At 35.9% G+C, this 27884-nt stretch overlaps 3 protein-coding genes across 3 annotated transcripts in view; 2 read left to right on the top strand and 1 right to left on the bottom strand.

The window, feature by feature from the left end:
* Positions 1 to 27884, bottom strand: part of Csgalnact (Chondroitin sulfate N-acetylgalactosaminyltransferase) — a 525789-nt gene that overhangs the window by 170853 nt on the left and 327052 nt on the right. The gene's annotated exons all lie outside the window — the stretch shown is intronic.
* Positions 1552 to 8007, top strand: LOC140442942 (uncharacterized). Its single transcript, XM_072533902.1, has 4 exons — positions 1552 to 1702; positions 2106 to 2343; positions 7372 to 7619; positions 7764 to 8007. The coding sequence occupies exons 1-4, from the start codon at positions 1658 to 1660 to the stop codon at positions 7950 to 7952; spliced, it is 720 nt and encodes a 239-aa protein (XP_072390003.1). The 5' UTR covers positions 1552 to 1657; the 3' UTR covers positions 7953 to 8007.
* On the top strand, positions 14950 to 26394 carry LOC140442941 (uncharacterized). The gene is made up of 4 exons (XM_072533901.1): positions 14950 to 15107; positions 15720 to 15960; positions 16038 to 16276; positions 25774 to 26394. The coding sequence occupies exons 1-4, from the start codon at positions 15057 to 15059 to the stop codon at positions 25951 to 25953; spliced, it is 711 nt and encodes a 236-aa protein (XP_072390002.1). The 5' UTR covers positions 14950 to 15056; the 3' UTR covers positions 25954 to 26394.

Genomic DNA, 27884 nt, shown 5'->3' with positions numbered 1-27884 from the left:
TTCACTATAAACATTACATAGCAGCGGTGACAAAATGCATCCCTGTCGTACTCCTCTACGTATTTCTATTGATTATGATATCTCATTTTCTATTTTGATGTTAGCTTTCTGAAAACTACAGAGGAATAAGCGTAATATCATCAATAGGAAGATTATATGGGAAGATACTGCGAGAAAAGATAAAGCAAGCAATAAAAGGCAAAATCGGGGAGGATCAGGCAGGCTTCACGACAGGAAGATCATGCATAGACCACATATACACACCGGAACAACTGTTGGAAAAGAAAAAAGCAAAAAATAGAGATATACATTTGGCATTTGTGGACCTAAGAAAGGCGTATCAGGTACCAAGGTTAGAACTATGGAAGGCAATGTACAAATTAGAAATACAGACGGAACTCTACTTTATACAGAGCTACAAAAGCTCTGTATAAAGAAAATAAAGTGTCCATTAAAATAGAAACAAGAATCATAGGAGACTTCACCACAACAAAAGGGCTCCTGCAGGGTTGTTCCACCTCTCCAACCCTATTTAAAATATACTTAGAGAAAGCCTTGACTACATGGAAAAGAAAATGCGAAGGCATGGGAGTACCGGTACGGAACGAATACCTATATACGTTAAGCTTTGCAGACGATCAAGTAGTGATTGCACAAGACCAAGACGACCTCAGCTACATGATGAAGAAACTACAAGAAGAATATACCAAGGCTGGTATAGATATTAATCTCGCGAAAGCAGAGTACCTATCTACAAGTGAAGAAAACATAGAAGATATACAGATTGATGACAACGTAACAATCAAAGGAAACGATAAATTCAAATACTTGGGGTTTATAATCACGAAAAAGGCAACAACAGAGGAAGAAATTACACAAAGATTAGGACAACCAGGAACAGCAATCCGACTACTTAACTCAGTATGGTGTGATAGACACTGAAATATGAATACAAAAACAGATTTATAAAACGAGGAAAAGAGGACGACCCCGAAAATCCTGTAGGAACAAAGTAGACGACGCCATGAGAAAGAGAGGCCTAAACGATGGAGAATAGGACAACAGAGAGAGATGGAAACGGTTGAGCGAGGGAAGGCAGTGAATACTGTAGAATCCTTGAATATGTATATAATTTATTCCAGGGTAGAAAAATATGTCATAACTGCGTAATATTTACCAATGTAAATAAATCCACAGTTATGAAATAATTCACAATTCTGCTAAAAACAGAATAATTAATTCTGACTATCCAACATCTAGCGTTACAAGAAAATGTACGGTGTACATTACGTGGTATTAATACAAGTGATTTATTTAATGCAGCTTAAATAGTTGTCACTGAAGTCTAACGGAGAGCACCTGGCACAAGCCTTAAAGATATGTTTCGGACAACGCCTAACATTTTTGTTAGCTGTTAAGTAGCATATTGCTGCCTAAATTTTCAATATTTTGCTGAAGTGATTTGAATACAATTATATTATTCATCAATACAAAAATCAAAACTATAAAACCATGAAATCAAGTGATAAATAATTATATTGAATTCAAGATTGTAGTTTTCTTACTATCCATATTATCGGGATTGATAATCTTATAACAAAAGTATAAATTGAAAATTTCTAGTGTTAGTTACAGTGTTGATTAATATTGAAAAAAAATGGCCAAGCGCACACTCTTCATCTGCGCCATTATTTTGGCATCAGTAAGTGATATTATATATTTCAACTTGATTTATATATTCAAACACACATACCGTGATAACAATCTCAAACTATAATTGATACATAATAATAAACTATTTTATAAATCCTTCATATAATATTCAATTTTCTACAATTGAATTTTAGTTTTGTTTTTTAGAGTTTTAAAAAGAAACATAAAAAGTCGTTTTTTTTAATTATGTTCATTAACTAGATAATTTATTGATTCAATTACTCAAATGCTGTATTTATTTTAGTATTCTTTTCCTGACCACATTTTGTATGATTGTGTTGACAATTTTTAAAGATACTTCTGTGATACACCAAAACTTAAGCCTTTTGCCATTAACTGACTGACTTTTTATCTTTCTTGACATTTTATTGATGTCTTTGTTTCTATTGTAGGCCTACGCATATCCGAAAAATGTATCAGATAACCCAGATGACTGCATTGATATAATTAAGGCAATCGTATACGTTACTGAAGCTCTCATTGATTTACTTCTGGAATACGCTCCAAACTTTATTGACGACATAGATGAAAATTGGCCTGATGTTCACGAACTGGAGGTAGATATTGCAAGTGGTGTTCTTTATACCAGTTTGGATATAGTGGATGATCGTATACAGACTTGGTCAGAAAGTAAGTATAACAGTTATTTAAATTCTTTTGATGCAGATATTTTTTTCAACGAATTGTGGTCACAATTTTCTAGCAGTACCTTTTCTTTTTCGCCAAATTGGATAAAAGTCTACGTTGAGAGTTTTTTCAAACAGGTTTCTGAAAAACACAAACTATCACACAATAGCACTGATTTTTATTTTCCCAAATATTTGCTTAAACTATTTCTGAACCAACCCAATTTAAATCTATAGACCGAATGGATACAAGTGAAGCCATTTTTTAGAGTACCTACATGTTCTTTTTTATATGTATAGATACAAATCTCAAGATTCCTGCTTGTTTTATCGAATATAGTAAAACATTTGACAGTGCAAAAGTCATAAGTTAATAGAAATTATTAAAAAAAAACTGGAATATATAAAAAATTACTAAATGTTATACCTCTTCTGTGTTGGGATCAGAAAGCAAGTAGAAGATAATAAAGCGCATGATATGTGCTCAGAAAATACCATATTAAATAATGTTAATAATAATGTAAATACCATGAGGAAATACCATCTTTCCTAACCCAGGGAATAACTTATTTAATTCCCAAAGATCAAAATAACACCCAAGATCCAACCAAGTACCGCCCAATTACTTGTCTTCCAACTCTGTATAAATTGGTCACATCCTGTGTAGCCCGGCGTATCAACCAACACTGTGCTTTAAACAATATCATAGAGCCACAACAGAAAGGATGTGCTAAGGGTTCCATGGGCTGCAAAGAACAACTTATCATCGACTCTGTCATTTCTAACCAAACATATAGCAAAAAACGGAATCTCTTTACTGCTTTCATCGACTACAAGAAAGCGTTTGATTCAGTGCCACATGAATGGCTTATAGATATATTAAAAATATATAAAGTCGATGATAACATAGTGACCTTTTTAAAACATATAATGTCAGATTGGAAAACAAAAATTCACCTCAAAATACCTGGTAAAAACAATATCGAAACTGAAAATATTGCAATCAACCGGGGCCTATTTCAAGGAGATTCGTTGAGCCCACTGTGGTTTTGTCTAGCGATGAACCCCCTATCCCAGATACTGAACTCAACTGACACAGGTTTTAGCATCAAAAATAACACCACTGTTGTTGCAAAGCTTAATCATCTATTGTATATGGATGATTTAAAACTACTAGCTTCCACTCGAAGTCACCTGGATCAGATGCTAAAAACAGTAGAAAATTTCTCTAATGATATTAGTATGCACTTCGGTCTTGACAAGTGCCGTGTCTTAAATATAATCAAAGGAAAGGTTCAGCCCGGCGGATTCGATATGCAAAACGGCCAGAACATCGAGGCCATGGGTGAAAATGATATGTATAAATACCTCGGAATAAAGCAAGCGCGGAAGATTGACCATAAGCAAATGAAAACTGAGATAACTACTCAGTTTATACGGAGGGTAAAACAGCTGCTTCGTTCACACCTTAACAGTAAAAATTTGTTTAAGGCACTAAACACCTACGCATGTTCCGCGCTTAGCTACTCATTTGGTATTGTTAAGTGGACAAAAACCGATATAGAAAATCTTCAGCGAAAAGTACGAACACACCTCACAAAGGCACAAAAACACCATCCTCGAAGTGCAGTAGAAAGAACGACATTACCGCGGCATTTAGGAGGACGAGGGCTTATGGATATAAGTGAGCAACTAGAAAAACAAATTACTAATTTAAGAACTTATTTTTAGGTGCAGGCTGAGACATCTACTCTACATCGCGCGATTTGCGCAGTAGATGATACAACACCGATCAAACTGAGGGAACCAGAAATGCGCATAAACCATCTTAATAAGGACGAAAAAATGCGCATCTGGATGGGTAAACCTCTGCACGGGCGACATCCCAATGAGGTCAGTCAAGACCATGTCGACAATATAGCGTCGAACTATTGGCTGACATCAGGAAAGATGTTTCCTGAAACAGAAGGTTCACTACTGGCCATTCAGGATCAGGTTATACCAACCAAAAATTACCTAAAATATATCGTCAAAGACCCTCAGGTCAAAAATGACAAATGCCGATATGGGTGTCAAGCTCAGGAAACCATTCAACATCTTACCGGGGGCTGTCAGGCATTTGCTGCAACTGAATATAAGGAACGGCACGACTCAGTAGGAAAGATCATTCATCAAGAGATAGCTATCAAACTGGGACTTCTTCAAACAAACCATCTTCCATATTATCAATACGTTCCTGAGAGTATACTTGAGAATGACAACTACAAGCTATACTGGGACCGCACTGTGCTCACACACCAAACAGTGGCACATAATAGACCGGATCTCATACTTGTTAATAAACTAAAGAGACAAACAACATTAATTGATGTGGCGATACCCAACAACAATAATCTTCGTGTTAAACAGAACGAAAAAATCGCCAAATACAGGGATCTGGAAATTCAAATACGAAGACAGTGGAGAATGGAAAGTACCCAGACAATACCTATTATTCTCTCTACTACTGGAGTCATTCCAAAAAACCTCCTAGAAAACATAAAAAAGCTAGGTCTGAATGAACATCTCTACAAGACCATCCAGAAAGCTGTACTACTCTCAACGTCCAGATGTGTACGAAAATTTCTGGGAGATACTCCAGCATACCAAGTCACCTAGGGCTCGATAACACGGAAAGAGTCCCACCAGAGCTCAATCCTTTTGATACCGTAGGTATCTGGGATGAGTGAATTTTCCCCTTAGAGGGAGTGTGAGCCGTATGGCTAAATCTGGATGTAAATACAAATAAATGTATAAATGAAGACAAACTGATTAATCTCAGATATGTAGACAGGATTGTGATATTTTGATAGTAACGAATGTTTTTAAAACCGAATACACAAAATTATAGTCACTCGTAGTAAATACGAACAGGCTTATTACAAAAAAGGCAAAATAGATGCCCACGAGCAAGCAAATGATACATTACAATAAATAGACTAAAATAAATGAAATTAAATAAAAATGAAACTTTTTTGAAAGTTTTGTTTGACTATTACTTCCCTACAATCGTAGATTAATTCACAAAAAATTAAAGCCTATTAAAATTTGGCTACATATTGATAATTAATAGGCTCTGAAGCCTGTTTGAGGTATTTATGAAATGTATTTAAAATAATGCCAAGAAAGTTAATAAAAACATACTATGTGTTTATGTCTATACAATATTTGAATATTTGACGTTTAGTAGGTATATTATTGTTATACAGTTGTGATAAAGACTTATTATCCAAGGAAAGGTAGAAGGCAGATGATCATAAAGAATATCCCTAACAAGCTGAATCGCTGAAATTACAGGCATGTGTAAAAGACTATTGCATGAGTTAAAAGAAATGACCAGATACAGAGATATTTGGAGACGGACAATACGCGACATTACGATAACCGCTATACTCCCTCCGAGAAGTCAGGAATGAAGAGAGAGATACAGTTGTAAGCACCCATCCTCTCCAGATGGATGGGTACTTATATTCGTACCAAAGCCAAACTTTTGACGGGTTTTTTGTGCTGCCTTGTTGAGCATGCTATCTATTAGGCGTGCTATTTTGTATTCTCCAACGAAATGTTTCAAGTAGTGATGGGCACAGATATCAGCCCACCAAAAAACTTAAGAATGGCCTACCACAGGGGTCAGTGCTCCCTCCACTACTATTTAGCTTATACCTAGCAGATATGCCGCAAACACAATCAAGAAAGTTCGGATACGCCGATGACTGGGCCCTCACTACACGATGCAGAACACTAGAAACGTCTGAAGAAGTTCTAACGGCAGACTTAACCACAACAGAACACCGAAGTACTTGGGCTTAACACTAGACAAAACGCTATCATTTAAAGAGCATTTAACAAAAACTGCCCAAAAGTTGAGTACAAGAAATAACATTATACAGAAGCTCTGCGGTACCATCTGGGGAGCATCGGCTTCTACTTTTTCCGCTCTACTGCCTTAGCCCTTGTTTTCTCGACCGCTGAATATTGTGCTCCAGTTTGGCTACACAGTCCACACGTAAAAAAGGTGACACTCAGCTGCACAGTTCTATGAGGATAATAGCTGGTACAATTAAATCAACTCCCACCCAATGGCTTCCAGTATTAAGCCACATCACACCTCCACATTTACTACGAGCTGAATACTCTTACTCTTAATTCACTTACACGTGAATACAAAAAGATTATAGACAATCTAAACCTGCCGATCCACCAAGATACCGAGGATGCACTAAATACCCGTCTCCGTTCTAGAAAACCACCAATGAAAACGGCAAGAATGATACATGAGGAGTTCAACATCACGAATGCATGGTCCCAAGAATGGAACGAATGGCAAAATAACATGCCCTGCATTACCCACAAGCCACCATATTTTGATCTTCCACGCAAAACATGGTCCACTCTAAATAGGATCCGAACCAGACATGGCAGATGTGCATACATGCTACATAAATGGGGAAAGAACCCGTCTCCTCAATGTGACTGTGGAAAGAACCAAACCATCGACCACATTATTAAAGAGTGTCCCTCAAGATCCTACAATGGTAGCCCTGAAGACTTCCTGTTTTGCAACTTCAGAGTCAATTAAGTATATTAATACACTTGATATTTGTTTGTAACTATTTAAAGTTTGTCATATACATATATTACTAGTGTTGGTAATTTTGTTCTAAATGTGTTTTAATTGTCATACGATAAATAAATAAATAAATATGGGCTGCCTTTCCAACGACATCTGAAAATTTTGTTAAAGTTTTTTTTAATTGGGATGAAAAAAATTTATACTTTTTTTAAATGATGGGTATACCACTTTTTCGGTAGGTAATATTTTTTAAATTTGACAATAGCTCTGTAGATGCCTTTGTAAGCCGAATGCGCGAAGCTAGGAATTAAATGCTTTACACACTTTTAAAATAATTTTCTTTTTACTTTATTTATTTGTTTATAAGGGTGTACAAAATATATGACTCTATCGCTAGTTGTATGTTTATTGAAATTTCAGATAGCACCGACGCTGGAAAAAAACTGGCAAACTGCATAATCGACTCCCGTGATGATGCCGTTGCTGTACCAGTCGATTTCATCAACAAAACACTCGAGTGCAGCGGAGATGATTTTATTGCTTTCGTCAAAACTTTGCCAACTTTGATAGACGATCTTACTGATGTTCAGATTGACGCAAAAAGAGCAGCTGATAAAATTAACAATTGTGTTGGACATGATGTATCCACCGTACTCTGCGTTCTTGATGTAAGTCACAGTTAAAATAAAAATACTTACATGTTAAAAAATTTACACAATGCCAGAAAAAAACATTCCAAAAGTATTTACATATAATTTACAGGTTTTTCTAAATAAGATATCAAATATGTACTTATAAATATTTTTCTTTAGGTTGTTTCTGAGTTGGTGGATGTAGCTAAGATTCTTGTAATCAAAACCCACAATCACATCAAGCCAGTTGCAGATCAATGGAAGGTATTCGTTAACAGCACGATCAATTGTGGAAAAGACAATATTGATATCTACAACGTCGCAGGAAGTAAATGGTTGCAGAAGGTATCCAACTGTGTTACTGCCTAAACGTTAAGTAAACGTAAATAAGTTATTTCTGTAATATATTTATATATCGTAAAAATGTTTGCTTTTATTTCTTCACTTTGGGTAGTTAGGGCATGTAGAAAAGTTAAACTGGGATTCTGATATATTTCGAGGAATCAACCACGAAATGGATCTATTAGGCGAGCAAGACTAAATGAAGATTATCATGTGGAGTCATACGTCGCCATGTTATCATATCCACTGGTAACTCTAACATCTTAAAATATAATACCAAATAATGTAAACGAAATTGTAACAGATAAACTTTAAAGGGTTATTACCCTGATATTTAGTGGCTCAGTAGTGTAGTGGCTGAAATATTAACCACATTTTGTATTAACCTTGGTCAAAATTTTAACTTCATGTTCCTTTTAATTAAAGTGGTTATTAAAATTTAATTAAAGTTATATACTTTTTAGGACACTGATGATGGAACATGGTTTCCGAAAACGTTTTGTCTTCATGACATAGCCCGTTTGGGTTTTTAATTTATATACCTTTTATAAAGGATTTTCACTTAAATTTTTTTGAAGATTGGAAAATGGGTAAATTAAAACTAAGAAACCTCACTAAAAGTGAGCATTACAAATAGAATAAAGCTACAAAGTAAATATGACCTTTTAGGTTGTAAACCAGCGAAACCTCAGACTAAATATATTCAAATCATGAATAAAACTAGGTGCGTAATTACAAGTATTATTAATCAGGAAAATGGTACGTGAAGACGATTTACAACGTATGCTGCACCAATTTAATATATATACCTCTCTCTCTCTCCAATGGCGCTACAGCTCAAATCGGGCCTTGGCCTAATCCAGACTGTGCCTCCAACCTTGTTCGTCCTGCGTCGATCTTCTCCAGGTTCTCATGTCTAGCAAATTTTGCGCGTCCGCTGCCACTTCATCCTCCCATCTTTTCCGTAGCCTTCCTTTTGGTCTTGCGCCCTACATTGTACTATCTAGGGCCTTTTTCGGCAATCTTTCTGTCTTTATTCTTACTACATGACCAGCCCAGCGAAGTCTCTGAAGTTTAACGAATTCTGAGATCGGTATCTCTTTGAACAGTTGATAGAGAACATGGTTGTACCTGGATCTCCATATTCCGTTTTCGTGAATAGGTCCAAATATCTTTCTTAGGGCTTTTCTTTTAAAGACTCCCAGCTTTCGTTTTGTGTCTCCTGTCATCACGCATGTCTCGCATCCGTAACATACTATTGGTCTGATAATAGTTTTGTAGACCCTGATTTTCGATCTCCAGTGTGTGTGTTTGGGGCGGAACACACGATCGAGTAAAAAATAAGCTTTGTTTCCCTTTACTATTCTTCTTTGGATTTCTGGTTCTTCCGTTCCATCTGTGTTTAATGCCACTCCTAAATATGTGAAACTTTCTACCATTTCAATATCGTTCTCTAATTTAACTGTGCGTCTGTTTGCCCTAGCTTTTGTCTGTATTAACTTTGTTGTCTTTTGAATATTTATTTCTAGTCCGATCTCTTTTGCCTTTGTTTTTAATTGTGAATATATTTCTGCCGCCTCTTCTGTTCTGCGAGACATGCTGTTGATATCATCGGCATAGGCGGAAATCTGTATTGATTTATTTGTTAGGAGATTATCTCTTCCTATATTCAGCTGTCTTATCACATATTCTAAGGTCAATTTAATATAACCGCCAAAAAATTAAACATGTTAATTTCCGCAAAAAAGACCAAATGTGTGTATGGCACAGAGAGCAATGGAGAGGTCAATGCTGAATATATACCTCAGAGACAGAGCATCAAAGACAATAATTAAGAAAAAAACTGGTGTTACTGGAGGATGTCCTCCAACAAGGCGGACAGATGACATCAAGGGCATTCAGCATAACTGGATTCAGGGTGCTCAAAATCGAATGCATTGGAATTATCTACAGGAGAACTATGTTTAGCAGTGGACTCAAAACGGCTGATGATGATGGTTACAACAACAAATTTACTAAGATGTAAATTGGAGCTGGAAGGTCAGAGAATAAGCAAGAACAAGTGATGGAGTTAAAATATCTAGGCACCACAATATCAAGCTACTGAAAGCAAGAAACTGAAGTGAAAGATGAAGTCAATAGAGCAAACAGAGCAGCAGGCTGCCTGCCAATATCGGAAAAGACAGAATTTACAAAACAGCCATCAGACCAATAATGATCACGCGGCAGAAACACGCCCTGACACAGAAATGACAAAAAGGATGTTAAAAATAGCAAATATGAAAACACTAAGAAACATTTATAAAGAGACACTATGGGACAGAGCTAGAAGTACAGATATACGAGATAGATGTAAGGTGGAGAAGATCAAGGAATAGGAAAGTCGAATGGAACGATTATATAAGCCGTATGACAACAAATAGAGTAGTAAAGACAACAAAAGACAGTTCCCCAATAGAAAGACGATCAGTAGGAAGACTAAAAAAACGATGGAACGACAAGTTACTGGAGGCACATTAAAAAACAGACAGAGTCATTTCTACATAAAAAGAAGAAAAGTAAAAAGAAAAAGAAGCAAATGATACATTATCTAGGAAATACAAAGATTTAACATCAATATATTAAGGATAAGTGAAACGTGCTGACCAGGGAGTAAACAATGTAAAATAAGAGACCATATAATTTATTACTCTGGTAAATTGGACCCAGCATCGTCACGGAGTAGGCATATTGGTAGATAAGAAAATTGCACCCTGTGTTAAAAGTTTTTTTCCAGTATAAGAAAGGGTTATTTTGTTAAGATATGGAAAAGTAAACTTAATACAAATATACGCACCTACAGCAGAAAAGAACGATCAAGAAATAGAGTTATTTTACGAACAAATCAGTTAACTAGTTATCAACATTACTAAGAAGAGAGATGTGATAATGATAATGGGAGAGTTAAATGAAAAAATTGAAAAATCAAAAACTAATAACTTAGTGGGAAATTTTAGATTAGGCAACTAAAACCAGAGAAATAATAGATTAGTATAGTTTTGTGAAAATAATAATATGGTGTTTAAAAATAAATTTTTTAAACTGCCTAATAGATATCTTCTTCTTCTTCTAATGGCGCTACAACCCTTTGTGAGTCTTGACCTGCTTAACAATGTTCTTCCATTCTGCCCTGTCGGATACTTTCCTTCGCCTTATAGATATTTATATACATGAAAATCACCGCAAGATAACAAAAAATATGTATTTAGAATATGATGATTAGTAATAGTTAAAGAAACGGTATTACAACAGTTAAAACATATTTTGAAGCTGATCAGTATTATTCTATCATAATCCTTCTGGAGCACAACTAAAAATATTATATTATTAAAAAGGACGTCGAAAACACACGGATATCACCGTCGATATAAGCAGATTACGGGAAAGGAAAACGGAAACAATTAAAATCAAACAAGGTCTTAGATAGGAATTATGGTACGGTGTACACATATGTGATATCCAATATAACTAATGACACAAATAGCAGAGAACATCATTGATCTCTTAAGAATTGGATAAGTTTTTTGCAACAAGTGTGAACGTCGCGATGTTTTATTTAACTAATTTATTTTTTCCACTGGATTGCATCTCCATTGCTGTTGATAGTAGCGTATGTGGCACGCCGACAGTGTTGTTCCGTCCACCGATTTTTTCTAAAACTCCATTTGGAATATTTGTAATTCTGTATTTTTGTGCAGATAATAATGATGTGTTTATTAGGTATTATTTAAATTATTAAATTTATACTTTAATACATTTATTATACCCCATATTGTTTATATTTTCAAATTTTAATGGGTTTTGGTAATATGGTATACCAAGATCTGCCGATTTTTGCTAAAGGTATCTACCGAATTGGCAACAGCTCCACATAACATCACTGGTCGAACAAACACATTTGCTTCCCATTATAATGCAGTAAGTTGTAATTAAAGTAGTGTTTCTAAACATGTATATAAACGAAGAAAAAGTACGAATTTTAAAATGGTATCTCGTGGACAACCCGTACCGTTACATTATAAATTAATTTACTTGTGTCGAAGAAGATAGGCCAATCCCGACACAATCAAATATTGGTCGTATTATTAAAAAATGTAAATCGTTTTGTTATCACAAGAAAAAACAGTCAAGGAAGTTTGGCAAAATAGGGAAATCAATATTTATAGTATTGCTGAAACTAGTGATCCTTATTCAACTAAAACCATTGCTGAACAAGTTGATATGAGTGATAGAACTGTCAGGATTATTTTGAAACAAAGCGGTTACGCTTGTTTTAAAGTTTCAACTACTCAAGAGTTATTAGCCGAGGAGAAGTTCAAGCGCAATGAATTTTGTGATCTCATGATGGATAAACAAAATGAAAATGCATATTTTTTAAAAATCGTTTTGTTTACCGATGAATCTACATTTTCGTTATATCGGAAACATAATTATTCCATCGTACGATGCTGGTCTCGGCATAATAAATACTTAAATATTCCAGCATCAACACAATATCCCCAAAACCTTAATGTATGGACAGGTATTTTAAGGACTATATCGTCGGTCCATTTATTATTGATGGAAATTTAACGGGCAATAAATATTTAGAGTTGTTACACAATCAAATTCTTCCGGAAGTTTAAATACTTAGCAGGCTACATTTCCACGTTATTAGTGCTTATACTCCATGCTTGATTAGTTCTGGAGAATTTTTTTTGTTTTAAAATAAAAGCATAACTTGGACGGTCTAACTAAAGTTTCCCGGTCCGTAGAAATAAGTAAATTCCATGGCTTCCTAAAATTACGATTTTTATCGATGGCTCTTTAGTATTTTTGAGCATTTGAGCGAAGAACATAACAAAGTAGTGATATTATAGAGCTTAAAAAATATGCATTTACCATTTGGAATATATACAATAGTATATATACACATATAATAATATAGTCAGTTTGGTCTTGGAAATCGCCAGCTGACAAGGTCGATAAAATCGTTAGAAACCAAACTGACTATATTTTAATAAACCACAGATACCGAAACGCATTACAACCGGTGAAAGCGTACCCAGGTGCAGACGTGGCGTCGGACCACAATCCTCTTGGAGCAAAATTCTAACTTCATTTAAAAAAGATCCAAAAAAGCTACAAAAGTGATAAACTAAACATACAAAAATTAGAATCAGAAGAAATAAAAAAAAACTGAAACAAAAAATTAATGTAAACCTAGAATCCACACCGGAATCAATTGATGGTGATGTAGAATAACAGTGACAATTCTTTAAGTCGTAGAGAACTCACAACAACCAGATGCAAGAAAGGAGAGCGGATGACAGAAGAAATCTTGGAAATTATGGAGGACAGAAGAAGGCAAAAGAATATCAACATAACTCAGTATCAACAGCTGCATAATCAAATAAGAAGGAAAATACGAGAAGCTAAAGAGAGTTATTTCGCTGGAAAATGCCAAGAAATAGAAGACTTACATAACTGTTAACTTTAATCTCCATAAAAAAGTTAAAGAATTAGCTGGGGTAGCAAAACTAAAAACCTCAAGCATACTAATAGATAAACAAGGAAACATTTTAGTGGAGACAGAACAAAAATTAGGAAAATAGAAAGAATATATAGAGGAATTATTCCATGACCAGAGACCCGAAGTAACAAATGCATGCAGTAAAGTCCATGAAAAATAATAAAGCTGCTGGTCCAGATGAAATACCAAGTGAATTGCTAAAACTGATCAATGAAAAAAACATATATCTTTTAGTCCAACTACTGAACACAATCTATTCCACAGGAATCATTCCACGTGAAATGCTGACATCAAAATTTATTTGTCTAACAAAGAAAGTAAATGCCAAAGAATGTAGTGAGTATCGAACGATCAGTCTAATGTCACATACCTTATAAACCCTGCTAAAAATCATCCATAATAGAATACACGCTAAGCTGGAGATGGATATTAGTAATTCCCAGCTTGGATTTCGGAATGGAGTGGGCACAAGAGGCACTATTTTTATTTAACGTGCGGATCCAAAGATGTTTGGATGTTAATCGAGATCTTTATGTATGCTTTATAGACTACAACAAGGCATTCGGTAAGGTAAAACATGACCGACGTATAGCAGTACTCAAAAACAAGAACCTGGATGTGAGGAATGTAACATTGATATAAAATTTATACTACAGCCAACGATCAAATGTCAAAATTGGAAGAGAAGTGTCAGAAGAAGTGGAGATAAGGAGAAAGATCAGGCAAGATTGCATACTGTCGCCGTTATTGTTTAATACTTATTCTGAAGAAATTATACAAGAAGCTTTGGTAAACGAGACAGTCGGCATAAGAGTGAACGGAAGTTTAATTAACAACATTAGGTATGCCCACGATACAATCATAATAGCCGACAACTTGGAAGACTTGGAAAGAATAATGAACAAAATATTAAGATATAGTGGAGAATACCGACTCTCTCTTAACATCAAAAAACCAAATTCATGAAAATTAGCAAGAACAACAATACAAACGAAATATTAACGGTAGAGGACTACAGGAGGAATAGGAGAATAGGCAAAGAGAGAGAGAGAGAGAAATGGAAAATACAATAAAAGAAAGGAAATTGCAATATCTCCGACATGTGATGAGAGGCGAAAGACAGAATATCTTGAGACTTATAATTCAAGGAAAAGTAGAGGGTAGAAGAAGCATAGGAAGAAGACGCGTTTCCTGGTTGAAGAACCTGAGAGAGTGGTTTGGTTGCAGCTCAAGGCATTTGTTCAGAGCAGCTGCCTCGAAGGTCAGAATAGCCATGATGATTGCCAACCTTTGTCGCGGAGATGACACTTAAAGAAGAAGAAGAAAAAATATGTTATTTAATACTAAATTATCTAGAATTCAATTTTTTTAGTATAAAAAAATGAAAGTCCTTTTAATAATGATAAAGTTATCTTGATATTTTTTTAGGTAGGTACGGCGTGATAATAATAATGATTATCTTATCTCGGTTAATAATATCAAATAAATTCTACTTAAACTATTGATTTGACGTGATATTATAATTGAGTTGGCACAGGTATTGGAAGGTTATCAGTTTAAAAGTGCATCGGAAATATAATATGGCAAATCTAAAATTATTGTGTTATTTTTTGGTCGTTTCTTTCGTATCGGTAAGTATTTGAAGGATCTAATACCTTTAAAAGGCTTGGTAGCTTAAAGGGTAGGGTATTCCTTTTATCAAGGAATACCTTCAACCTTTGGAACAGTTTAAGTGTTGCACTTGACATCAGAAAGATTTAGTAATATCGAAAAATACATTAATATTCATAATAGAGATAATGCTGAAAAAAAAACGATTTATGTAGCAAAAAACGAATATTATTGACAAAAATTACCAGTGAACGCTCTAAACTAGTAACCAAAAAGTAATTTCGTCCTTTAATTATTATATTCTGTCTCTCTACTGTGTTTTATATTATTGTTACCTCAGAGCAAAATTTAATTTTATACGTGTAATTTTATATGTGTAACTTTTTATCGAGGACCTCAATATCGACTAAAATTATAAGGCTTAAAATCGGTCATATAGGTTATTCTAAAACCATTTGTAAGTAATCCTTTTTTTTTGTATCTTACCTTATTTTTTGAGAATGGACTCTTAGTTTCAAATAATTCATCTTTTCACATAAAGGTGTAAAGATAACGTAAATAAAACAAAGTTTATTTGGCATAAATTTTTAATTCATTTACCTAATTTCTTTTTAACACTAAAAAACTTTTAGGTAAATGCCTTCCACACTCAAATACGGCTACAAGAATATGATAACCTCATTGATACCTTAAAAGAACTAATCCATGATGTGGAAAAGACCCTTGACCGAGCCATAGAAGATGTAACCAAAGCTATTAGTGAAATAGACGACAATTATACTGGTTATAAAAATAAAATCGTTAGTGCTTGGGCGACAATTGTTAATAGCGTTTTTAAAAAACTCACAGATGTTTTAGATCGTGAAGCAGAAGGTAATTACCACAAGCAGTCTTAAAATATATTTATTTTCTTTTTGTATTCGGTATTCTGATACATTAAACTTTTTTAGATAGCACAGATGGAGGCAAAAAACTGGTTAAATGCTTCGAAGACTCCAACATTACTTCAGTGCCTATTTTATTTGCAAACCTAACTTTAACTTGCATTGAAGAAGATTTGATTAAAGTTGTCAAGTCCTTAGGACCCTTGGTAAAACACCTTGCAGAAGTTCAAAAGAGGGCTAAAGTAGCAGCGGATAAGATCGATGATTGTGGAGATAATATCACTGATATTGGATGTGTTATTCAGGTAAATATTTAGTATTGTTGTGAATTTATTAAAAGGTTCAATATTTATAACACTTACGGATTTAATTTATTTCTTTATTTATATTAACTTATCTGACAATAATTTATTATATCCGTACGTACAAATTCGCGAGCGCGGGTCTTGAGTATTAACTGTCTCTCCATATAAAAATGTTGTATTTATATACGAAATCCTGATATACTGGAATAGTCGAGAACATCAAGTTGGAGAATTCACCATAATTTGAATCTAGACTTCCACCGAAATTTCTACAATAAAACAGAATAATTAGTCATAAAAGTTAGGCCAGTATATTTATCGTAACATTGCCCCCCTCTTAAAAGATGGTTCCTCCTGGAACCTTGTCGGGACTGGAACCGGAACTGTATGCTGGTATCGGCAACTGGACCCTCTTTTACAACTTCCAGTTGTATAAAAATGACAAGGGACGGTTTTCTCTCCGCACCAGTAACTATGCGGATTGCAACAGACTAACACCTGGACTTCGGTGTCTTTAAAGATCTCCTCCACCATATTTCGGATAACCCTCCAATCTAATTGGCGGCACTCCAACTTTGGCATGGCTAACTTTTGCACGTCGGACTCTAGTACGTGCTCTCTCAATTGAAGTAAGGCTTCCCATACATCTCGGTAGGTAGGTTGGTCACGGGCAGTGTCTTTTGTTACCAGGTAGAAAAGGTAACGTGATGCATCTTGGAGTTTCAAGGTTTTACCGGGAGCTGGCACCTGGCATTGAAGTTCTGCAACTCGACCAAACTTCCTTCGAAAGACGGATGCCAACCCTGGTGCGTCTTTGATACTGGCCGGGATGGTAAGGGCCAGCGAGTAGTCATCGGGGAGCGCGAGTAGATCTTGCTTTTCTTCAGTGGTAACACCATGTCTTGCTTTACCGGTACCTCCATAGGCACCCATGAATTCCTCAAACGTGAGGTCAAACACATCTTGGACTTGGTTTACTTCCACTTCTTCATCTACGTCGTGGTCACCTTCGAAAGATGCCAACCGGTTATGGTGTACTATCATCGGCTTTCCCCTCGGAATCTTGCTTATTCGGTAGATGACATCGTTGATCTTCTCCATGATGAGGTATGGACCTTCCCAAAACTGCTGCAGTTTGGGAGAACAACCTATTCGCTTCTTGGGATTATACAGCCATACTTTGTCGTTCTTCTTAAAGCAACCCTTTTCGGCTTGTGTATCGTACCGTTTCTTCATTCGGTCGCTAGCGATCTGAAGGTGGGAACGGACCAACTCATGTACATCGTCCATTCTTCTTCGTAATTCGATCACATAATCTTCACCTGCTACATCTTCTCCAGGTCGACACCCAAATTCTAGATCACAAGGTAGTCGCATTTCGCGTCCGAATAGGACTTTGGCTGGTGTCTGGCCTGTTGATTCGTTAACAGCAGATCTGTAGGCCATTGTGAAGAACGGAAGGTATTGGTCCCAGTCTCGCTGATGATCGGACACCATCTTTGTCAAATATTTGCCAACTGTCCTATTCATCCGTTCTACCATACCATCAGATTGCGGATGATATGCTGTAGTTCTTGTTTTCTTCATGCCTAGTCTATCACATATTCCTTGGAATAGATCGCTTTCGAAGTTCCTGCCTTGGTGGTCGACGGTTTTCCTCTTTCCATTTTCGGATTTTCTGTATAACTGGATCTCTCTCTTGTTCTTCCCTGATCTTAGTAGGCGTCCAGTCGTCGTTGACAATCGTCGTTCTTAGCACTGCTGCTTCCTTGGATTCCGTTTTGTTGCAGTGGGAACACTCTGCTGAGCATGGCCTTCTGGAAAGAGAATCAGCGTTTCTGTGGCTAACTCCGGCCCGGTGCTCAATCTTAAAATCGTATTCTTGGAGTCGTTCGATCCACCTGGCTATCTGACCCTCTGGATTCTTAAACTGCATCAACCACTTAAGGGCGGCGTGGTCGGTTCGGATTAGAAACTTTCTTCCATAGAGGTATTGATAGAAGTGCTCTACTGATTTCACTACTGCCAGAAGTTCTCTTCTCGTGACGCAATAATTCCGCTCAGGTTTTGAAAGAACTTTACTAAAATATCCGAGGACTCGTTCCTGTCCTCCTTGAATCTGAGACAGCACTCCTCCAATTCCCACATTACTTGCATCTGTATCTAAGATGAACTCTCCTTCTGGCAGTGGATACCCTAAAATTGGTGCTGTTATTAAATGCTTTTTCAAGGTCTCAAAGGCATTTTGGCAGTCTGTATCCCAGCGGTAATCTCTTGCTTCCTCCGTAAGTCGCGTTAATGGCTTAGCGATATCTGCAAACTTCTTAATAAACCTCCGGTAGTAAGTACATAGTCCAAGAAAACTTCTCACTTGATGTTTGTCAGTTGGTTTTGGCCATTCCTTAATGGAATCGATTTTTCCCTTATCCACGGCCACTCCTTCTTTACTGACTATATGACCCAGATAATTGACTTTACCTTGAAATAGCTGGCACTTCTTGGGGTTTAACATCAATTGGGCAGCTTTAAGTCGATTAAAAACGTTTGCTAAATTCTTCAGATGTTCTTCGAATGTCTCCCCCAAGACGATTATGTCATCCAAATAAACCAGGCATGTTTTCCAAGATAACCCTCTCAACACATTTTCCATAAGCCTCTCAAATGTCGCAGGAGCATTACAGAGTCCAAATGGCATAACGTTGAATTGCCACAATCCAGATCCTGTGGTGAAGGCCGTCTTTTCTTTATCTACTGGGTCCATTTCTACCTGCCAGTATCCAGACTTCAAATCCAAAGTAGAAAACAATTTACTTCCAGCCAATGTGTCCAATGTGTCATCGATCCGAGGCAGAGGATAACTATCTTTCTTGGTAACGTTGTTCAGCAAACGGTAATCCACACAGAACCTTGTCGTTCCGTCTTTCTTCTTAACCAGGACCACCGGAGAGACCCATGGGCTCGTAGAAGGTTCTATCACCCCGTCTTTCTTCATTTCCTGAACAATCGTTTCAGCTTCCTCTCTTTTCGCCTGTGGTAATCGTCGAGCTGTTTGACGAATTGGCTTAGCATTACCAGTATCAATTTTATGCTTGACAACGGTAGTTCTTCCCGTCTTTCCTCCTTTCGGTACGAAAATATCACGATACTGCCGAAGAAATTCCCTTAATTTCCTTTTCTCCATCTGATTTAGAGACTGTCCTGCAACTGCAACCATTTCGTCGAATTTGTCGTTGGAATTATCAGATGTTGTCGCCTGACGGATTATGGATGTCACAGGTACACAAGTTCCTACCTTTGTCTCTTTCTTGATGGTCACTGGGTAGTCGTTGACATTGATAAGTCTCACAGGAATTTCTTTAGCCGAAGTCACCAATTCCTTTCCAATTATGATTCCACGGCCAACCTCATCGTCGTGGTTCCAAGGCTCCATCATAACAGGTGTCCCTTCGTCTACAATTCCCTGTAGTCGCGCTACTATGATCGTTTCGCTTCTCGCAGGCACGACTGTATCTTCTGTAATGGCTGCTTGCACGGTGTTGTCATTATGTGGATGAAGAAATACCTCCTCGTTGCCAACCTTGATTACCTTATTCTTAAAATCCAATTGGAATCCATGCATATTCATTACGTCCATTCCTAATATAACATCCTCTTCGATGTCAGCAACTATAACAGTATGGACGAACTTTTCTGCTCCAACTCCCAATTGTACCTGGATTTCTCCATGAATGTTGGCATTTTCACCTGTAGCGGTCCGAAGTCGCAACCTCGTTGGTAACAGTTTCCTACGGCTGTTTATAACTGTTGGACGTATAATGGTTCTGGTCGCTCCGGTATCCACCAACAACGTATGTCTTTTACCATTTATTTCTCCATCTACATATACACTATCTTCACGACATTTCAAAGAAGCTATTAGTATGAGAGGGTCTTTGGAAAAGTTTTGGGTCGAAGCTGCCCCCTTAAGGCTGACCCGTTCTAGTTTTCCTGATGGTGAGTTTCTTGATTTGCGTCATACCTAGGGTGCTTACAGGAGCTTCGTACGTGTCCTATTTCGCCACAATTCCAGCATCTGATGGTCTTCGTTTTCTTGTATGTCATGCTTTTCATCATATTAACGAGCTGGTCAAGTTTATCTTCATCTCCTTCCTCTTTTACAGTCCTAACTTTACTGTACCCGCCAGAGGCCTGCGTAGCTGACTCGTATTCGAGGGCGGCGGATAAGACATCAACCAGCGTCTTGTGACGAGCTAATCGTAGTGTTCTCTGCATTTCATGATCACGAAGACCATCAATAAACGTTTGAACGGCCAATTTTTCCATCATGTCTTCGGGAGCTGTTGGATAAGCATATCGTACCAATCTGGCAATATCTACCTCATATTCTTGAAGAGCCTCATCTTTCTTCTGTCTACGATTTTTGAGCTGCGACTGATATACATGCTCCAAATGTTCGTGGCCATATCGCATATTTAACCTCTTCTTCAGTTGTTCGAAATCATCGGTCTCCTCTACGGCTATGGTCTGAAGCACATCTAAGGCATCTCCTCGAAGAGCGATAGTCAGGTTTACAGCCTTTTCTTTTTCAGACCATCCATTTGCTCTTGCGGCTGATTCGAACTGTTTCATGTAGTTGTTCCATGATGATTTTCCGTCGAAAGTTGGGACTTTAACATGAATAGAACCTCCACTTCCTTCAAATTTCGGCCGTGTCTCCAACTTACATTTCGTCTCGTCTTCTTTTATCTCCACTGTAATCGGATTGTTACCTCTCTCTGCTGTCCCTGTTTCCTCCATCTTCCTTTCCATCTCTTTCCATATCTTTTCTTCGAAGGCCAACATATCGGCAGCAACTTGGTTTTTTAACGAAGACACTCTATCATCAAGAGCAGATATCTCTGAAGTGACTTTAGAGATGTTAGCAGAAACTTTGCTTTCCAGAGAAGAAATCTCGTTAGAAACTTTGCTTTCTAAAGAAGCGATGTCGCCGGATACTTTGTTCTCCAATGATGCGATGTCGCCGGAAACTTTGGCTACATCACCAGAAACTTTGGCTACATCACCAGAAACTTTGGCTACATCACCAGAAACTTTGGCTACATCAGAAGAAACTTTCGAAATATCGTCAGAAACTTTGTTCTCCAATTTCGAGATCGACGAGATGACAGCGTCTTCAAATATATAAGTCTCTGGATCTAGACCTTCTTCTAGCAAAGCGTTCTTTAGTCGTTGGACTAACTCAGCCTTTTTTCCGGTGGAAGCTAATTCTCTGTCTTCAAGATGTCTTCTTAAATTAGTCACTGTCAGCTCATAAATCGTAGCCATTTTCACAATTTATTTTATATTCACTTGTATTATTATTATAAGTCTAATTTATGTTCGATCTCACTCTGACACCATTTGTTGTGAATTTATTAAAAGGTTCAATATTTATAACACTTACGGATTTAATTTATTTCTTTATTTATATTAACTTATCTGACAATAATTTATTATATACGTACGTACAAATTCGCGAGCGCGGGCCTTGAGTATTAACTGTCTCTCCATATAAAAATGTTGTATTTATATACGAAATCCTGATATACTGGAATAGTCGAGAACATCAAGTTGGAGAATTCACCATAATTTGAATCTAGACTTCCACCGAAATTTCTACAATAAAACAGAATAATTAGTCATAAAAGTTAGGCCAGTATATTTATCGTAACAGTATGATTATTATAATTTGACCTTGGATTATTTTAAATCTTGGCGACAGTTAGTTCAGTTTATATTTTTACTCTCGTTTCATATTAAATTTAAAGATATAATGACAGGACAATGCAATAAATATTTATAAGGTTTTGTCAGAAGACCGTTAATACATATTAACAACAATAAATAGTTACAAAAGCTTATGAAGTCAATAATTACGAAGTTGGTATCGATACTGATATCGAGTTTAGATATTTTGCTAATAAACAAAAAGGTCCCACAAAAGTTTTCCTTCGCATCAACGATATGTAGGAAAAATTGAATTTATGAAATAATAAATTGGACAGTAGGTAAGGTAGTGGATGTTATATAAGTGAAAAACTATTAAAACTGTAAAAACATTTACGATAAATAGAGAAATAGGTACAATATTTAAAAAAGAAATAGTTAGAGATAATACAAATTTTCTCGATTTGGTAACACCACATATTTATACCTTAGAAAAGGACCGTCATATCTCAAAAAAAGTGAAAAATAGACTATGTTAGTGAATAGAGTTTAGTCTATATTTTTTTGTGTGATAACGTCATAAAGTTAATTGTGCCTATGGCCGTCAGATCTTAAAAGTGTCGTTATTGTTAATAAGATACTTAAATAAGAAAATTTGGCTCGACATTTTGCACAGTATTGTCATGTTTTGAGATATGCCATCGTTTTTCAAAAACAAAGTAAAATAATACAATAATTTTTGTGAAGAATAATGAGTTATGTTGAGTTGTGTTAGTATTGTAAAGAAGTTGAGGTTATGTTTAAAATGAGTTGTAGTCATTGACATATAATACAAATAGACTGAGAGCTGCTATACAGCCGCGTTCCCTCAGTGCTAAATGACAAATGATACAGTCAAGTAGTCGATAAACTCGGCCCATTGAAAAGAGATGCGGTAATTGCTTTGCGTCAGTTTTCTCTCTCGCTATTTGTATTATTTTTCTTTGGTCGCAATATTATTTTGAGTTAGTATTTTAGAAAATTATTAGAACCTTTTGAATTTTTGAATTCTACTCTCTACAAATTATTTTTGTGGATGTCGGAAGAGATACTTGAGCTAATGGAGCAGCGCCGACAGTACAAAATACATCAGAACCAACGTAAATACAATGAAACTCAACGTACGATAAGAGCAAAAATCAAAACCGCAAAGGAAATCTGGATGAAAGAGCGTTGTGAAGAATTAGAATCACTACAAGAAAAGGGGGACAGCTTTGGATTACACAAAAAGGTTAAAGAAATTTCGAATATATACAAGAAACACCACGAGACAAACCTGAAAAATGATCAAGGCGACTACGTACATACCCAGGAAGAACTAGCTAAAATCTGGACAGATTATGCTTCGTCCCTCTTTGCAGACAACAGACCGAATCTGCCAACTACTAACCTATCTACAGAAACTTTGTCCGGTCCTCCGATTATTCGCGCCGAGGTGGAGTACGCTATAAAAATAGCAAACTGGGCAAGGCCCCTGGACCGGATGGCATTACTACGGAAGCCCTAAAACTGTTGGATGATGACAACATCGACACTCTGGTAACAATCTTCAATGCCATATATGACACCGGTCACATTCCAACGGATTGTATTTGTTCAACCTACTCCACACAAGAATGTTCAGAAAACTAGAAGAGCTGAGCGGCGAGACACAATTTGGTTTCAAGAAGGGACTCGGGACGCGCGAAGCATCATTGCAAATGCTACACAATGCTGATATTGATGAGAAAGATATAAGAGTTATCCAGAATCTCTATTGGAATCAAAAGGCACGTGTGAGGCTGAACAAATCAACAAACACAGAGGAATTCGAAATTTTACGAGGGGTGCGACAGGGGTGTATTTTGTCTCCTATGCTGTTCAACCTCTATGTGGAGAATGTTTTTGCAGAGGCACTTGAAGGCACTGATTGTGGTATAAAGGTCAACGGGTACCCGATAAATAACATTCGTTACGCTGACGACACCGCAATAATCACAGATAACGAACATGATATGCAGTTGATACTAAATAAAATAAACACCACAGGAAAAACATATGGCCTGAAGATAAATGCTGGAAAAACAAAATGCATGACAATAAGAAAGGGCGCATTTTTCAGAGTACAACTGCACGTAGATAATGCTCCAATCGAGCAAGTGAAAACATTCAAATACTTGGGAATGATGGTGAATGACCAATGGGATCCTCAACAAGAAATAAAATGCCGTACCGAACAAGCAAGACAAGCTTTTCTTAAATTTAAACCGCTACTTTGTAACCGCAATCTTTCCTTCAATCTCCGTTACAGAATGGTTAAGTGCTATGTATGGTCCATATTGTTATACGGCATGGAGACATGGACGTTGAAAATATCTTCCATTAACAAGTTGGAAGCCTTCGAAATGTGGACCTTGCGAAGAATGTTCCGCATACCATGGACAGATAGGGTGAGAAACGAGGAAGTCCTAAGAAGAGCAAATACTGAGAGAGAATTGCTCAGCTTGATCAAGGCACGAAAGATTGGATACCTGGGCCATATCCTGAGAGGGGAAAAATACGCAATCCCTTAACTAATTATCCAAGGAAAGATTGAGGACAAGAGGGGAGTAGGTCGCAAACAAATGTCGTGGCTGCGAAATATAAAGAACTGGACAGGCGTACCTAACACTGGCGAACTTTTGCATGCCGCAAAAGACAGACGTCTGACCTTAAGATAATTCGCCAACGCACTATAGGTGCACGGCACCATAAGAAAAAGACAAATTATTTCGACTTATGAAGTTTAAAAAAAAAATCATAAATCCCGTTTGAATTAGTTTAGATTATCAAAATGTCAAAAAGATTTTTAGGGTGGGCTATGCTAAAGTTGAATTCTGTCAAAATCAATGCAAAAAGTGTATTTACTTATTAACTATAATTTACTGCAAAATGACAGTATTTTTTTAGTTTTTACACTAACGCGTCATTGTTATTCTTATAAGATAAAATCTACATTTGTAAAAACAGAATGAGAATAATTTTCATAAAGAAGTGAATTATCTCCAAACACCGAATACATTTTTTTTAATGAATGTCACAACTCACAACAAACAAATTTTATGTTTGTTATAAGTAAAGTTTTCTGATATTTTAAAAATTCATTGATTTTTTAAACGGCCATTTATGAAAATAATCACATTTTGATATATAACGGTTCTTATCCAAAGTACTGATTTAAAAAATGAGAAAGACGAAGAAATAAAATGAAATGAAAATCTTTAAGTGAAGAAGAAAGATGATAAAACTATGTAATTCGAGGAGAAAAAAACAAGTTGCATCTAAATGAACTTAAAGTACTTCTATTATCTGATAAACAAAAGGAATGGAAATGCATTTGCTTTTAATGATTTTAAGAAAGACTTCGACCGAATCAAAAGATTAAAAATTATGAAAAATGATGAAAAAAGGGGACACCCAATACATCTTATCCGAAAATAAAATGTAGAGAAATGCAAATATTGTTATTCAAATCCAGTCAAGTAAAACAAAGCCAATATAAAAAAGAACTAAAGAATAAAACCAGACTGGTACTAGAGATCAAAATTTCATCGAAATTTTGATTAATTAATCAACTTTTTATTAAATAAAGTTTTAAAAAATCTGTTTTTATTTTGTTTTGATAAACTTTAAGAAATTAAGTTGTATGATCAATAATTTATTGTTGCGTCTAGAAATTACACCAAATAGCAAATATTGTATTTTGTAAATAACTGTTTAACCAACTTTTTTAGGTAGGTGTGGACTTGCTCGTCATAGCAGCTGAAATACCAGAGATAATAGAGTCCGAACTTGCTCCAATTGAGGGAGATATCGAAAATTTAATAAAAACATTTCAAAGATGTGCCAAAGATAATAACCACCCCAATGCAGCCAAAATTCTGGGTAACATAGGAAACTGTGTAAGAGCGTAGGTGACTACAATATTCACTAGTTAAATTTGTTTTGCGGTTACTGTTCGTAAATATTTAAATCGTCATTTTACAGAGTCTATTTTTGATCTAGTAAATAATTTTTTCCAATCCATTCAGTCTGTTTTTAACAATTTTACAGTCCAGAAACTGCAACAAATTTTGCATTTTTCCAACCAACTGAGTAAATGACAACCGTATCACAAATTATACACTTCACATTTTTCTTCTGTTCAAATTTATTGATATTTAAAACTAGCTGATATGAGCAATATATTTTTATCTACGTATTAATAGTAGTCATTGGAAAATGTATTTTGACGTAAAAATTGTATAAAATAGAATATTAATTCGTTTGAATATTTGATTAAACTGTTTACTATACGTAGCATATTTTATCTATACATTTATTATAATTTTTATTAATAAAATGTGTGTTATTAATATGTCGGTTTTATTTGTTAATTTTATATAGCGTTATTTTAGTAAATAAATTTATAAATATAAAATATATAACCACATAAATGATAAATGAATTCATTTAGAGCAATTATTTTATTTGTTTGTCATAAAACTTGCAGAAAGGAAGGAGTTTTATGCACGACACGGCCCTTTGTGCGAACAGTCTACAGTTAATTAATATTTTACGACTGGTTGAAAATAAGAATCAAATATTTGATCTGGAGTTAAACATCGTCATCTTCATCCTTTATGTCTTTATCCTCCATGCGGTCTCGACTTCCCTAATTAAATTTCTTAATAAGTTGCTATCTTTCGTTATACCAATATCAATTTCCTTTACCGACATGTTCTGTCTAAGCGTCTCCCTTCAAGTCTTATATTGCTTTGTTAATATTTTTGTCTCACTCCACCCAGGAACCTCCAATAAAAACAAAATATATAATAAAAGCGAAAACAAAACTAAAAAGGACATCATCATCACTCTAACCTCCTCAAGAATTTCTCTCCAGTCGTCCCTATCTATCCCCTACCTCCACCAAGCACATATTTCCATATTTCTTACGTCTTCATCGATGTTATCAAGGAACCTTGTTCTATGTCTTCTTCTTGTTCTCTTACCAATGGGTCTATCAAGGAGCGTTTTTCTAGCTAAATCATGTTGTTCCATCTGTATTACATGCCCTATCCACTTCAGATGTCCTATCTTAATGTGGTTTACGATATCAGGTTCCTGGTATATTCTATAAAGCTCGAAGTTGTATCGTCTTCTTTACACTCCTTTGTCATTCACTGCTCCATAGATTCGCCTTAGTACTTATCTTTCGAAACATTCTAACATATTTTCATTATTTTCTGTTAGAGTCCAGGTCTCTCAACCATAGGTTTGGACTGGATGTATTATTTTTTTGTAGAGTTTTATTTTGTATTTCTCGATATAATTGTGGATTTAAGGAGAAGATTGAGCCCAAAATTGGTCCAAAATTGTTGGCCGTGCAAATGCTGCTGTTTATCTCTGCGGTAGTATTATTTTCAGTCTTAAGGAGCGCTCTTAGGTATACAAATTCATTCACCGCTTTGATGAGGTCGTTTTCTATAACAAGTGATCGTAGGATTTGTGGTTGAGTGCTTATTTTCATATACTTTGTTTTGTTGGTGCTTTTTATTTAACTCATTTTTGTAGCTGATTCTTTTAATGCTACATACGCCTCTCGTACAACGTTTTCCGTTCTCTTAACAATATCGATATCATTAACATGGGCTAACTAAAAAGTTTCTCTACATCCTACAACCTCTTTTCTTTAAAAATTAAGAGTAGCATCGGAAACGAAAGATATAAAAGAATAACAAATGAGAGAGGGTTCCCACAAGAAGATGGTCGGTGGGAAGACCACAAAACCACAACAAAATTAAAACTTACTGGAGGCACATTGAAGAATAGACAAAGTCTTTTCTTCACAAAAAAGAAGAAAAAT

Source organism: Diabrotica undecimpunctata, chromosome 6 (genome assembly GCF_040954645.1).
Source record: "Diabrotica undecimpunctata isolate CICGRU chromosome 6, icDiaUnde3, whole genome shotgun sequence".
NCBI classification, from domain to species: domain Eukaryota; kingdom Metazoa; phylum Arthropoda; class Insecta; order Coleoptera; family Chrysomelidae; genus Diabrotica; species Diabrotica undecimpunctata.
This window is presented reverse-complemented; position numbering and strand designations above follow the sequence as displayed.

Coding starts and splice junctions, on each gene's coding strand:
- LOC140442942 (XM_072533902.1), top strand. CDS start 1,658: ATGGCCAAGCGCACACTCTTCATCTGCGCCATTATTTTGGCATCA. Junction 1,703..2,105: donor GCGCCATTATTTTGGCATCA/GTAAGTGATATT, acceptor TTTCTATTGTAG/GCCTACGCATATCCGAAAAA. Junction 7,620..7,763: donor CCGTACTCTGCGTTCTTGAT/GTAAGTCACAGT, acceptor ATTTTTCTTTAG/GTTGTTTCTGAGTTGGTGGA.
- LOC140442941 (XM_072533901.1), top strand. CDS start 15,057: ATGGCAAATCTAAAATTATTGTGTTATTTTTTGGTCGTTTCTTTCGTA. Junction 15,108..15,719: donor TGGTCGTTTCTTTCGTATCG/GTAAGTATTTGA, acceptor AAAAACTTTTAG/GTAAATGCCTTCCACACTCA. Junction 16,277..25,773: donor ATATTGGATGTGTTATTCAG/GTAAATATTTAG, acceptor CAACTTTTTTAG/GTAGGTGTGGACTTGCTCGT.